The sequence below is a fragment of the Anarhichas minor genome, unplaced genomic scaffold (genome assembly GCF_050575085.1).
Source record: "Anarhichas minor isolate MPS153535 unplaced genomic scaffold, ASM5057508v1 ptg000027l, whole genome shotgun sequence".
Lineage (NCBI taxonomy): Eukaryota > Metazoa > Chordata > Actinopteri > Perciformes > Anarhichadidae > Anarhichas > Anarhichas minor.
In genome coordinates this window covers 11690311-11705983 of record NW_027466473.1, presented here as the reverse complement: position 1 = coordinate 11705983, position 15673 = coordinate 11690311, and the positions used below count along the sequence as shown (strand labels likewise).

The window sequence follows — 15673 nt, the reverse complement described above, 5'->3', positions numbered from 1 at the left end:
ACACTTTGTTCTGGTGTTCCTTCATTATAGTGCCAGAGCTTAGCAATAAATGAATGATTACAGTCTGAACTAGCAAAAATGTAAAACATTCACACTGTCATTATGTCTAGGGTGTCAGTCTGTAGGTTTTTTTAATGAGCATATTTTCAGTGTAGACCATCACCTTCAAATTAAATGTAATTTTAGCAGATAGTTGATTGCGTTCTGGGGATGTGTGAAAGACCCGAGAGGTCTGCTGGAATCACAGCTGTTCAGTGTGTCAGACATGCTGAATATTGTAGTGTAAGGTCACACGAAGAGATTTAAGAGTGTTCAGTGTTCATATTGTAATGTGGTACAGTGCAATGATCTTTTTTTCTCCCTGGTAGACAAGTTAGGAAAACAATATTCTGGTGGCCTAATGAGGGAAATGTACAAATCATTTTGCAAAACAAAACCTTTTTATATAGTAGTATATTTGAGTTCATTGTCACCATTCAATTTTAGCAAAACACAAGGAAACGACGAGGTGAGGAGTAGCGAGGAGGAGATGAAAGGAGATGCAGGAGGAGGACGAGAAGTTAGATGAGCTGAGAAGAGAGTGAACGTCTGCGGTGCACCTGGACAGGTGAATATGATGGATTAACCCCTCACCCAACCACAGGAGAGCAGCTTCCATCAATCCATCAACAAGGACAACAAACCACCATTCACACCACAGGGTGGACAAAAAGACCCGCCTTCTCTCGAGCTCGATTATCACACACAAACACTCGGACACATTCAGGCCAACACGAGCAAATCCACAAGATGAAAGCCTGTGAACTCGGGAGTAAATGAAATGACAGACTTTCCCCTAAAATGAACTTACATGCCTTCACCCTCTCTTTTCTTCTCCACAACAAACACACAGACATTTCTCAGCTCATTTTTCCTGTGTGACCCCCCCCCCCCCACCACATTCTCAGGCTGTCCCACTGCCATGCCAATGTTTTCAATAGAGTAACATATTGGCCCAACCCAAACCAGAACCCAACGCCGAGGCTGCGACCGCAGGACTAAAACAATGTAAGACTCCAGGGACACCTACAAGCCCAGGAGGCATATATGACCCCTCTGTCTTTGCCAAATTTGATTTTATTTTGTCTCTCTGTTTCTTGTTGTCCAGTGTCTCCGCTCTTTCTTTATCTCCTGTTCTTCTTTTGGTGCGGATATGTGGTAGACCTCAAACTATTGTGTTGCAAATGTGAAAGTTTTCCTAAATAGACCCTGGTCTGTTCTATTTATGAGGCGGACAGGCCGCAGCATGCTTTTTTTTTATGAAGGCTTCAGGTTTTTCTTCCATGTACATTACATTTATATCTGTTTTTCATACTGAGAGCAGCATTTATCTTGTTACTATTTTTGTTAACCAGCGGCTGAAGCTACTTAAAATAACATATTCTGTAGTTTAATTTTGTACCTTTAGAAATTGTGTCTTATTGTAGTTTTTGCCATTGTAACATTGTACTCAGTAAGTAAACTGCTGATATCTGGGAAAGCAGCAAAAGAAGTCTAAAATGAAGTCAGAGAAGGAATTAAACCATAAAAGCTATAATATTGATTAGAGCCGCATTAAGTAAAATACCGTGTGCAGCTTAATGCACTTTAAGTAAAACAGTAAGAGTATTGCAGGCAAAAAGAGCTCTGTCAATGTTACAATATCATATTAGTGAATGTATAATCCAGTAATATGATATTGTATATGTATAATATGACATTGTTAACATGTAAGCAGCATTTTGATGATGTAGCTGGCTGTAGGGCTTAGTTTATCCTTTTTATAGTTTTGTGGTTTCATTTATAACAATAGATATCATTTTACAAGATTAATAAGTAAGTAAAATGTATCTATAAAGCGCTTTCCACAGACATTAGTCACAAAGTGCTTAACAGGAGCATAATTACAAACATAAAAAACACAATGTGACCATATATAAAGGCCAATAATTGACATTAAGAATGCACAAAAAACAGAAAGTACAAAAGTAAAACATGGTTTAAAAGCAGGCCTAGGACATGTTACCCAAACGCCGGTCTAAACAAGTGTGTCTTCAGCAGATTTTTGAATGAGTTCACAGACACAGTAAAACGTAGGGGTGCAGGCAGAGCATTCCACAACCTAGTAGAGGTTTTTAAGTTTTAAAAATCTTAATCTGCAAGGTAACTGTAAAGTAAATGTAGTGGAGTAAAATGTGCAATATAGAGTGAAATATAGTAACATAAGTGGTACTTGAGAACATGTACTTGGGTAGTTTTCACACCTGTAAGTGTAAGAAATGATGGCGAGAACTATAAAAACAAGACAGACGTTGTAACCAACCACAATTATAGTTGGATAATAAGTGCCAGAGTTGATTGTTGAAAAATATCAGTTAAAATGAGTTTGAAACACACTCAGTGGCGACTCCTCACTCTGTGCAGGACTAAGAGGTCAGCAACAGACTCGCTCTGGCTTCTCAGGTTTCTGTTGTCATATTTCTGGGAATTTGATGCAATGTTTGGAAACGGAGCAGCAGTCAGGCAGGGTGGATCTCAGTTTCAGTGTGATTGTGTGTGTGTGTGTGTGTGTGTGTGTGTCTTCTGTCTACACCAACTCTGTTCAGCCAAAGATGATTGTGTTATTACAGCATGTAGGGCGTGAGAGTCCCCCCCCCCCCCCCCCTCTCCCTCACAGCATCAGAGTTGATCCCCTCTCTTGTCCTGGTCTCTGTCAGTCATGCACTGTGTTCTCACTCCTCACTCTTCTGATGTCATTTGGGAGTGGATTGATGGGCGGAGGGGGCTTATGAGAAAGACACACACACACACACACACACACACACACACACACACACACACACACACACACACACTCACACAGATCTGGTGGTTTGTGAATTATGGGGTTTTAATGTCTAACACTGTAGCTGATCCAGAGAGGAATGTCAGGCCAACCAGCCGTTAATCAAACCATTTCCCTGCGTGTGTGTATTTGTGCTTCTGATGCTTGTGTCTACACAAAGCAATTCACAGCGGGCGTGAGAGACACATGCATGTAGCCCGTGCAAAGCAAACACTCATAAACACAAACGGCATGTGAGAAACTAAGAAGAGGGAAAACAGAAGAGAAATTAGGAGAATGAGGGGGAGAAAGTCAGAGAATGAGGAGAGAGGGGGTAGAAGAAAAGGTGAAGATAAATAGAGAAAGGATAATGGCTTCCATATGAGAATGTCAGAGCGTTTTACTGCTTGCTTCTTGGTGTAATCATATCAGCAGTCGGCCCGTTTCCAACCTTCACAAATGTGAAGTATGCACAGAGTTTCGGAATCCAACTTCCTTTACATAAACACCCCTTAGAAAAACAACCCAGTTGGAGTGTGTGTGTGTGTGTGTGTGTGTGTGTGTGTGTGTGTGTGTGTGTGTGTGTGTGTGTGTGTGTGTGTGTGTCCACTCCTGTGTGAGAGAGAGAGTGTGCATACAGTATGGCATACATATATTTGTGTACGTGGCTTCATGGACTTGAGTGTGTGTCGATATTAGGATGTGATGAGTGAAGTGAGTTGAAGCACTCTTGCCAGCCATAAAGTGTGTGTTTGGACTTCAGTTACTCCTGTGTCACCAACATTTAAGACTTTACTGAAAAGGAAAGATTTAGGCGTGATGATTCAGATGTGTTGAACGGTGTTGGTTTTAACGTTATGCACAGATATGAGTAAAAAAACAGGACATCTGCCCACCCAATTCAATTCTTATCTGACAAATTTCCAATGACAACTAATCGTTTTTAAAAACTGCAACCGTAACCCGGGAGAAAATATGTTTTCCTCAAAACATAGTTGAAAATGCAACGTAGGTACCTGTAACTTTGTAGGAGACATTCCACGAGGCTGTGTTACAGAGAGTGTTCGGGACACGTCCACCAGAGATGGACGAATAATCACTCGTTTCAAAGCTATACAGAGGAGCTGGGTGTCTCAACTATATCAATCTACTTTTAATAGCCAAGCACGGGCATTCTCATTCTTATTCATCGGTCTGTCCATATACTTGTACTAATGTCATAGCTGTTCGTAATGGTCTCTATGTATTTTGTAACTGTACTGTATTTCAGCATATGGTCCTGGTCCTAATTATGGGGTTAAAAACATCGAGTGTCATCACTTGATATCTCCGATGGAGTTTTGAATTGTTGCTTCAATCAAATGTTGAACAGATAATCATCCAAACATATTAACGCCTCCTGGTTCACTTGTGATTACGGGGTGTATATATATATATGAAATTACTTCTCATATCATGTATTTCTCAAAGGTTTGAGCCATGTTTTTTTAAGGCTGCATTTAACTTACATGGAAAGTTCTCTGTTTTTTGTAACAAATACATTCCTGACAGAAACTGGCACCGAACTTGGAGGCTAACATCCCACCAGCCGCACACAACGACTTATCTTACTTCTTCTCTACTTCTGGTGAATGTCTCAAAAATGCATAAAACATTAGTCTGCTGGACCGGTGCTGACAAAAAGCAGAACACAACTAGTAGAGTTGAAAAAAATGTTATAAAGGTTGTTTAGCGCTCATCAAAAATACACAGTTTTTATTGAAACAATTTAACTGAAGCATTGCTGAGAAAACAAATTAAAATGTATGTTTTTTTTGTCAAAAAGAGGTCTGCTACACTATAGTTCTGCATCGAAAGGTTAAAGTCCATGGCAGCTGATGAACTATTGATAACTGTGTTTCTGTGTTTACTGCAGCAGGAGATCAGACCTCGCACAGTGCTCGGTGTTACACACTCGAACCACGGTTCTCTGAAAAAGACTCCCAGGGGTCGCCGAGGGGGTCAGCGGAGGCTGCAGACCTCCTGCCTGAGCACTCAGCTGGCAGCACAGAGCTTCAGAGGGCTGCACGTTGAGAAACTGTAAAAACACTGCGTGTGTGTGTGTGTGTGTGTGTGTTTATGTGCTGTAAACTCTCTCTGCTCAAATATTCACAAATTAACTAAAATCCGGGGTTCAGTTACACACACACACACACACACACACACACACACACACACACACACACACGGTTGACTGGGCAGAGGCATTATTCAATTGGCTCGGGTTCAACAGCAGCACTCAGGGAGATAGAGAGGATTACGGGGGAGTGAACTCTGCCCCGAGAAGTCAAAGTGATCCATATTTCTCATGAATATATGTCTGTTTTTCTACTTTTTATTGTTCAATGAAATAACACAGTTCAAATTCAATGTAGACTCAAAATCATCTGCTGTTCCAATCACTTGACATTGGGCTGGAAGTTAGTGATATAACTATATGGAGCCACAGTAACTGATGCGGAACTGATCGAAAGTATCTTCCAAGTGGAGGAGCAGGTCATCCAGGGTTGGTTGGTCACAAACTGTCCTCGATTGGTAAATGACAAAACAGGGTGGCATTTCCACAGACTTCAACAGTTTCATGGCTTCTGTCCATGTTTATCGACTGAAACTGATCAAACTGTCAAAAGTATATCCTGTTTTTATGACGCAAAACAATCTTCATAACGTCGTTCAGCCACGCCTCACTTCAGAGTGATTTAACCAGTTTACTTTGTCTATGGCAGCAAGTTATTTTTTTCCTTTCTGGAATTAGCTTTTCCTTTTTTTCACTCAACCACCTACCACCACATCATATTCCCTCTTTTTAAGACTTTCAAAGGTTCTTTAAAGTTTCTTTAAATATTCATCAGTTCATTTTGATGTGTTACTGTTCACTTCAGCATAAATTCAACAAAAACACTTATTTAAAAATAAAATACGTCACTTTTAAAGCTGGTTTGCCTGTTACTCCTGTTTTTTCTTTCCCAAACGGTGAAGACAAACACCAGAACCAAATACCAGGAGTTGAGTTTTCATTAAAACAAAATCATGGCCGGTGTTTTAACTGCGTGCCAAATGAATCAGAGGGCAAAACAGCATCACTGATCTGTTTTAACAAAATATTATAAACACTGAATCTGTGCGTGTTGAATTTAGGGGAAACAAGCAGGTTCAGTTGATTCATTACACAGTTTGCTAATGAACAAGCTGCTAGCTACACTTGTTAGTGTTGCTTTTCTCTTCTGAGCAGGTCTTCAATTCAGTCTTATTTTTGCATGATTGTGGTATTGTGATAAAAGCCAATTGCCAGTGCAAATCAACATTTAATCTGTTTTATAACATAAAATCTATACGATAATACGGTTCCTTTGTTGCCATTGAATGACAATTAACAAAGCTGAGAACCTTCAAGGACAATGTCTCCAAAATTAAGAAAAACAGGAGTCAGAAAGCTTGTGTTCAGCTGCCTGTAAGATCTGTTTGTATATCTTATATCTTATTGATGAAAAGAGGGGGGGGGGGGGGGGTATCAATAAGTCATGAAAGGAAAGGTCACAAACAAATTCCAAACTACAAAGATACTCTGTCTTCATTCCACGCGTCTTTCTCCTGTGTTTCCTCTCACGGTGTACTCTGACATGCGCTGTGCTATCAGAGCCTCCTGCTGTCAGCTGTTTGGCAGAAGCTTTTCATGCTGAAGCTCAGGCCTGCTCAGAACGGATTCAGTGTTTCTGCAAGGTGAGCAGAAACTCACGGCCGTGACATTTGACTTTTCTGTCTGGCCTTTAACACAGCCGGCTGGACTAGAGCACTGCCAAAACACTGTGTGTGGCCTGTGTGTGTGTGAGACTCCTGAGATGATTGGGATAGGCATTACTCCTGGTGGGATGTGATGATATCATATCCACATACTGTGGTCCGACACACACAAGCACACATGCGCACTGACATCATCATCATCACCATGCAAACCAGAAGGGCTGTGTTTTCTTTTTATTTCATGGCGATCAACAGGATGATATCATCATCAGTCATCCCTGCCAATCACCACACATTTCTGGACATCAGCTTCCTGGCAGCGGGTGATATCATCAGGTAGGAAGTGATGATGTCACAGGTCTAGATTGAAAGTGACTAAGAAAGAGCACTCTGCCAATTTTATTCTTCACAGATCACCAACTGGCAACAAAATACACTTTTTTTTATTAATTTGTATTATAGTTTTTTCAACCCAGCTTTTCCTGCTTTTTACAGTTTAAAAAAAAAAATCCCTAAATACATTTTCATTTTTCTGGTTCCAGGAGGAAGTCACATCTTGCCAACATAGTGTATCACTTGCAGCTAATAACCACAGTGTGGACATTATGTGACAGGCACCGGCTGCCATAAATCAGAATTATGATCGCTGAATTGTCACATTTTGTCCGAGGCCCGAGGGAAAGATGCCATCACCTGTGAGGGAGGAGAAAAGAGGGATGTGATGATGTGTGAAGGAAGAGGACGAGGATGGAGGGAGGAAGAGCGGGAAAAGAAAAATAAAGAGGCAGATGTGAATATATTCATGGGAAATGGATTACTAGACGCAGGAGAGAGAGATAATTGTTTGGAGTATTCGTTCCAAGTCCCAGCTCAATTTCAAACCCTCCACTTAAGTGAGTGGGTATGAGTGTGTTTCAGTATGTGTGTAAGTGTGTGTTACAAGTGCTTTTGGAGTGGCAGCAGTGAAAGAGTGCCATCCCCCGTACTTAGCTTTAGCACTTTTCATTCAAATGCACAGGCCAGCCAGACACATACTTACACACACACACACACACACCCACACAGTGGTGAGATTTTATTGTTCTTCAGCTCTCGATTGTTAAATCATACAGCAACATCACCTTTCTATGGAGAGAAGACTCCATTACCACTCACCCCCGTACACACAATCATCATGTCACCCTCCTCTTCTCCTCTTCCTCCATCTCCCACTCATCCTCATATTTATCCTGTCTCTCATCCTTTTATCTTCTGCTCCCGTTAACTCGATTCCTCCTTCGTCGTTCGTTCACTTTTTCTTTCACAGTCTTCTTGCGTTTGTTAAACAAACCGTCAACCTCAACCGCCTGAAAATGACCGTATATCAGCCATTTCAGCTGTTGCCTCAAGACCACATAAATGTATGTTAACGTTCAAGTGACAAAGCCCTCGAGCCCTGGACCTCCAGGCAAGGCTACTCAAACTGAACATTAGAGCATCAAGCTGCCACATAGGCAAACCTTTTCTGGAAAGGACGAGGTGTTTGTCAAAAATCTTACTGCCTCACTAAAAGAGACACAAGAGAGGAGAGTTTTGACACCAGTGTGGCAGGGCGACAGTGAGCACTCATACAAGGAGGATCTGCAGATTTATATAAACTATATTCATATTAAATATCAGTCAATCAAGGCAATTACTTACTTATCAAACTAAAATTCAGCAAATGTAGGTTGAACAAATGTACCTAACAGAATGTGCTCGCATATATGCATGTTATATACAGCAGCTATTTACTTTGAACTGTTTCACCATCATGTGAGGTGAAAGCTGCTCTGTTCCCTTTTCACTGTCCAGCGTTGCTGTACTTTGAAACTTGTTGGTCTCACTCTTGATTTTGAAACTGTTCTGTGAGCGGAGCCAAACCTCAAAAGAAAGCTTGCTGTCAGCATGTACAGCCTGTGTACATAAAGGGTTTGAATCCAGCTGAAGGAGGAGGGAGGAGGAGGAGGGAGGAGAGAGGGGATTAGGGTGTGTGTGTGCGTGCGTGTGTGTGTGTGGTTCCTCCTGATGGGCTTAAGAGCAACGGGAGTGTGATGTGGTGATGGAGGGAAGATGAGAGGGATAAAAGAAGAGGAGAGAGGAGAACATTTTTAGAGAGGGGAGATCCATTAGCTAATGGATGTCTTCAGTCCTGTCTCGTCAGACTTATCACTCACACACACACACACACACACACACACACACACACACGTACAGAGGCAACAAGCTATCGAATTGGTGTTTTTTTGTGACTTGTGAATGTGTGCAGTTAGCGCTCCAACAAATTGACTGCATTCTTCAACTCATCGAAACGAGGCCATAAATAATCCCAAATTCAACTCAAACGAAAACGCAGATGTGTGTTCACACTCTAAATACATTAATGTGTGTGTGTGTGTGTGTGTGTGTGTGTGTGTGTGTGTGTGCCATGAGACAGAAACTAATTGGTGTCAATAAGACATCTGTGGCTCCTCTTTGATTAAGCCTGCAGGCTAGAAATAGGAGAATAACACCTCACACACACTCACACACTCACACACACACACACACACACACACACACACACACACACACACACACACACACACAAACGCATGCACGCACAGCCTGTGGTTGTGCTGATAGCTAACTCCAGGCAGGGCCCATCTGTCTCATTACAGAAATGGTTCTCACAAGAGAATTTGTATTGTTTATGAACACACACACACACACACGCACACACACACGCACACACACACACACATACACACGGTGTGTATGACCACATCGCTGGCAGGACTGGTAGCCTTGCTCAACATCAGAGCTGCTGGAGACAGAAACAGCTTGACGTGACAGAAGAATGGAGGAGAAATAGAAAGAAAAAGAAAGATTTAAATAATAAAACAAATATACCCACAGAGCGAATAACGCCTCTGTCTCAGTTGTACAACTTATTGTGTAACAGTTTGACTTAGAAGCCTCTCTGGCTGTGTGATCTTTACTGGAATAGAGTTTAACATTTGAACAGTCAAGAAGGAGTTTACAGTCACATTTAAACTATTTTATTTCACTTTTATCCACATTTTAATCTCACATTTTCCTCTATAGATTAACTGTTTTGTGCCTCACAATGTCTTCGTCTTTTCAGGTCGAGTCAGCTGTAAAGCATTTTTGACAGCACCAATCCGTACTGCATGAAAGGTGAATTCAAATAAAGTTATTTTGAATCAATGAATGCTGATAGTTTTATGACAAACCGACATTCAATGTGTGTCACTTTTATTTATCACTGGCTCAATGCGTTTTGTTTAGTTTTATGTTGTGTGTGTGTGTTGCATATTTGATTGCATTTACAGAAAGATATTTTCTGTAAATGTATGTGTGTGGGTCAAAGTCACTGTTGTCAAACTCAACAGCAGACCGCAAAATAACAAAACAATGTTGGGACATTGAGGTGTCACACATGCTGCATCTGTGGCAGGGGGTACTTTAAGAAATGGTCACACCTGACGCCTCAAGTCTGTCAGGTGAGGCCATTATAAGGTCTGATATTGTGTGATACTGTGTGACCAAGACATTAGATAAACTTGAGTCAGCCGTCTAGAAGAAACCCTTTCACTGCATGGAAGGTATCAAATTCACCCGATCTTTCACTTTTTGTTCTGCAGGTTTGATTTCCAACATCGCAGAGAATTAAGCCAGCGCCGTTTCACAAACACGCTGAATGATAAAGGAATTCACTGCTTATTCAACATTGAACCCTCTTTCATTGCAGATCTTTAACACTCCTGTCCCTCTCTAACTTCATCACCATCTGCAGGTCAATTTAATAGAAACAATAAAGTTCATGTCTTTTGGGCTTTCTAAGAGGTGAATGTCCTCAAAGGTCTCAAAGTTGGGACAAAGACCTGAGGTCTTGAACTAAAACAGGTTTATTTTAAGTGAAGAGAAAACAAACTAAATGCAACCATTCAGTCTATCTAAAGGAAGTCGGCCTGACTCCCACCAGTTTATATAGAGGATTGAGGCAGTTGACACAGCTGAGCTGAATCTTGGTGATGACCTGACTCCTCCCTACAGGCTCCTGCAGCGAGAGAGGCTGGGAAGAAAGCTGCATCGCTGTGTCTCAATTCCCTTAATTGCATCCTCACTTGCGTGGTTTCCTTGCATGTGTGGCTCTCCGCGGTGAAAAGCAACAAAGTGAAAAAACCGACAGCTTTTCCACAGAGAAGAAAGAACTTTAATTAAATATAGAGAATCAAAAAGTTATTTTACACTTCAAAGTTTAAAATAAAAAAAGAATCAACATTATCATCTTTACAGTAGTTTCCTCTGTACTCTTCCCCTCCACACTGATACTGCTGATAAATGTGTGTATGGATGATGACCACCGCTGTGAGCCTGAACGCAGACAAGCCGTGATAACCGTTATTAACTGTTGCTGGACAAGTGCTTCGGATCATACTTCTTTTAACCAAACCCTCTATGTACTCCTTTCCTGTACAGGTATTTATATATGTACTATAAAAAGAAAAACATCCTTCAACTTTAAAAACATCACGTTTTTTCTTTCAGAGAAAAAATGATGACACACTCAGACACACCAGTCGCAGGCACTCTCACACGTAGACACAAACAGAAAAGTGGTCTCCAGACCCATATTTGAGATAAAATAAATAGGTGGCTCATTTTGTGAGGGAAAGGAAAGAAAGAGGGCAAACATACAGAGTATTAAAAGCACAATCCAAACAAGGTGGAGGAGGGAAATGAACGGAGGAAGGGAGCGAAGAGAGGACAGAAAACCTGACAGAAGCAGGAGAAAGCCTTCATTAAGCAGCTGTTCCATCTTCAAAATCCATCACATGGAAGACAAACACAGACAATCATAAAGACATATTTATGAACTCTATACCTATAACACAACTCAATTATGCAAACTTTAACAATAATGATACGAACAACATTGTGACGAAATGAATAATGTCCGCCTGCTTTTCTGACTTACAAAGCACCATGGCTTGTTTTAGTTTGATTGGAATTAGCAGTGGAAGTATGGCTTTTAATAAACAGACACTATAATACAAAACAAAAAAGATTAATAACTTTGACATCTTTAGACATGAGAGACAAATGATTCATCTTCATCAAATCAGAGGGGTTTACTTAATCAGCATGTGATGCCAGTTTCTGTCCAGTTAAGAATCCAAATTCACTTTCAAATAGTTTCTTTTAATGCCATGACCCTGATGACAAACAGACAAAGATAAATGTGTGGCCGCTACCTGCTGCAGGTCTGAAAACAACACCGACAGCATACATAGCATGGCATTCTTACATGTATGACACAAAAAGAAAAACAAAACTAATTGCGTTGAAGCTGTGGCATAAGACTGTTTAGGCAGTAATGTCTCAAATAAGGGCTTTGGCAAAATTAACATGATCATGAATGAATTAAGACTGTTGAACCACACATTTAAGACATGTCGCTGGCTAATTGTCCTGCGCTGCAAAAAAAGCCTTTTTTTTTGTTTTTACAAGACTTGTAAATTCATACCTCATCTTTACCTCTTGGAGAAGTGCAAATTGGTGAAATGGTGTTCTTTGAGTTACAGTTGTACTGTAAAAATGAACTGATCTCACGAGCAGATTTAAAAGAAAGTGGACCTCAGGGGAAGATGTTTGAAAAAAATTAGATTTTAAGCAGCTTGATCTCACCACAAAAGGTGAAATGACCATGACCTCCTAACAGCGTATTGCATGGAGGTGAATGTGTCAAAATGATGCTAATGGAAAGTGAATAAGGATCCCTCGTCGTGGTGGACACACAAATTCCCAGGTTCAGCAGAAATACGTGTTAATCAAAGGTGGGCAGGTGGTTCGGGTGGATTGATGGATGGTTCAAACAAGAGACTTTCACCCGGGACACTGGTGTTCGTGTCCCATGTGAAAGCAAAAGTCAACATTGACTTTCTACGATTAGATAGGCTACGTCAGTAATCTTAAACCAGGCCAAAATGTTTTCGTTCCTAAACCTAACCAAGTAGTTTTGCTGTTAAGAGGTCGTGGTCATTTCCCGTCCTTCTGTGAGATCACGTTGATTTTAAGACTCAGTTGAAGACTTAATGACATTCTTTGCAGCGCAGCATTTAAGACACACCACTGGAATAGTTTCTCACTCAAATTCTCAGTCACACCAGATAAGTGTCCAGGTGACAAAAGAAACACAATCTGATTGGCCGGCTGATGGCAGGAAGAAAAAAAAGTAACACAGCAAAACGAAAAGGAAAAACAAAACAGAAATTAGGATTTATGTATTAAGACAAACATTTGAGGCAACTCTCAAACAAAATCAAAGTCAAAATGGCAGCAGTCTTTAAGACGTGTTCCCCCTCTCATAGAGGTCTCTGTGGCGGTGTCCGACTTTATAACAGATCATGTGGTAACAGGGCCGACGGAGGTCTCAGCGGAGCAGTTAAGTCAGTTCCTAAACAGTGAAGCTGCCGTTGGCACCCGGTGTTCAAAAACCCATGCACTTACTTACGTCCTTTTTATAGTTAAATCTATCCTGAATCAGATGTGCAGCATGTCTACTTCCTCTCTCGAATCTTGCGTGGTGAAAATACATTTATTCCCAGTTTGTGAATTGGCTGATTTTTGTTTCTCTCTGCACCTTCTGTTGGCTGAAATAAGTAGCAGTGAAGATGTACGCGAAGCGAGCTCAAAGCAAACATGGGGATTTCTTGAATGGCTAAAACTGCAGCAGGCGGGAAGCATCTCAATCCTTCAGCCGATCGATTAAATGCAGAGGAAGACCTCGCTGTCTGAGTGTTTCTGCTGACGGTGGTGTGGATTTGGCAATAAGAAGTGAAAGTGTGTGTCTGGATTGGCTTGTCTGTGTCGGCTGGATTTGACCCTGTATGGATCCTGCAGCCTCATCATCATCATCATCATCATCATCATCACCTCCATCACCAGGCATTCTTCACATTATATTCCTTCATTAATGACTAAACTTCATAAATAGAAAGTCCTTCATATTGAGATACAGTTAGAAGATGATTATCACACGTGAACTGTTGCACAAAAAGAAAAACAAGTCACTCAGGGGAAGAAATGGATTCTCTCTAAAATAAATACACTTCCTGTGTCCGTGGAGAGTCGTAATGTAGGTGTGGCCGTTCTCCTATAAAGCATCAAGGTGTACAAAGTCTAAACAACTTATTTGTTTGCAAACAGTTTTTTGTTCGTCGTCTGTTTTTCTTGCTGTTGTTTTTGTGTTAGAAAGGGCCTGAGTTGGGTTTGTTCCTTCAAATCGGGACAGTTGCTTCCATCCCCGTCCGGAGTCTGACTCGCATCGAAATCCTCCGCAGGGATCGGTGTGAATGTGCTTGGTTCATCTCGCACAGTCACACACACGCACGCACACACACACACACACACACACACACACACACACACACACACACACACACACACACACACACACACACACACACACACACACACGCACGCAGTCACTCACACCTTTACATGGGTTGAACAATCATTCCCGGGATTGCTGTTGGGTGGAAAAACAAACAGAGGGAAAGAGGGGAAAGAGAAAAAAACTTTTAAAACACAGCCAAATATTTGTCATCGTCATAAAAAGTTCCCTCATAAATACATCAATATGTCTTCCCATCTGTGCAGCTGTGTGTCTGCAGCGACATTTAAAACATCAATAGACAAATCAGTAAAATCGAGCAGGGACACATCATACAGTATAAAGTTAGCTCTCGGCAATGCTGCTCACACACACACACACACACACACACACACACACACACACACACACACACACACACACATTTAATTGTGCGAGGGAACAGTTGGTGTACTTTATTGCATGTTTGTGTGTGTGCGTGACAGATTGCATCATGGGGTATTTAAACCCAAGGGATGGGTGTCAACATGTGAAAGGCAGAGCCCAGCCCAAAGTCACACGCACACACACACACACACACACACACACCATCCAATCACCCACCCAAACACACACAAAATCCCCCAAAATGTATATGTATGTATGTAAAGTGTATGGAACCCTTTTCTTTTTTTGTTTCAGGTGTTCACTCACACACACACACACTCACACACACACACACACACACACACACACACACACACACACACACACACACACACACACACCACGGGGCAGGTATACTGCCAGTATAAACTGTCAAGAGAGTCGAACAGCTGTCATTGTTGATCGCTCCCTGGTAAGCTGCCAGTGTGTGATCACCGAGTGTGTGTGACAGAGGAAAGTGTGTGTGTATATCTGTAAGTGGAGAGTGTTTATTTCAGCTGTGCTTTGAGGCTGAGCTTTGAGTTCCCACACCCCCGCACATGCTCTGTCTCTACACACACACACAAATGCTCACACAGGCACACACAGCTAAACAAAGCCAGCTATGTTGAGAAATAAATTCCCTGTGCCAAATGTCCTTTTCTTGTCTCTGTAAATATCTAACTTCCTGTCTTCTTCCCCAGCCAATTGGAAGACAGGGAGGAGTTACTAGGCAACAGAATGGCTAGATCTGTGCTGTGGGATGAGTCGTGGATGGAAAAGGTAAGGGGGAAGAGGATGGAGAGGTGATGATGAGACGGAAGTAAGATGAGAAGAAGGAGACGAGATAGACGAGGAAAGTATGACATGAAAGAGATGTTGGGTTGATAAAATCAGGAAGATGAGTGGAAGATCATTCAGAGTAGAACAAATATTACTTTATTGAAATTAGTCAGTTTACAAATTCAAAAGTTGCAAAAACAATTAGTCAACCGTGATAAAGGAGAAGATAGTCGAGGGACATACTTCAGGTGAAGGCCAGGCCTTGTAGGGAGTTGGCTGTTGAGTACTTGCTAGAGTCCACAAATGTTTGATCTGGTAGAGAGAGACAGAGAGACGGACACAGAAATAACAAAGGAAGGATGTAAGGTCAGAGGAATACAACAAGGAAGGGTTAAAAGTCAGAGAGAGGAGAGATATAGAAAAAAAAACTGTCTAAAAGGTGA

General features: G+C 41.4%; 1 protein-coding gene across 2 annotated transcripts in view; it reads right to left on the bottom strand.

Moving 5' to 3' along the window:
- Nucleotides 1–10836: 10836 nt before the first annotated feature.
- Nucleotides 10837–15673, bottom strand: part of LOC142960692 (transcription factor COE1-like) — an 81631-nt gene continuing 76794 nt past the window's right edge. For both annotated transcript variants that reach the window (XM_076102661.1, XM_076102660.1), the window contains exons 16-17: nucleotides 15474–15542; nucleotides 10837–14177 (exon numbers count right to left, since the gene is read on the bottom strand). In XM_076102661.1, the coding sequence (XP_075958776.1) occupies nucleotides 15475–15542 (68 nt within the window). In that variant the 3' untranslated portion in view covers nucleotides 10837–14177; nucleotide 15474. The remainder of the gene's footprint in view (nucleotides 14178–15473; nucleotides 15543–15673) is intronic.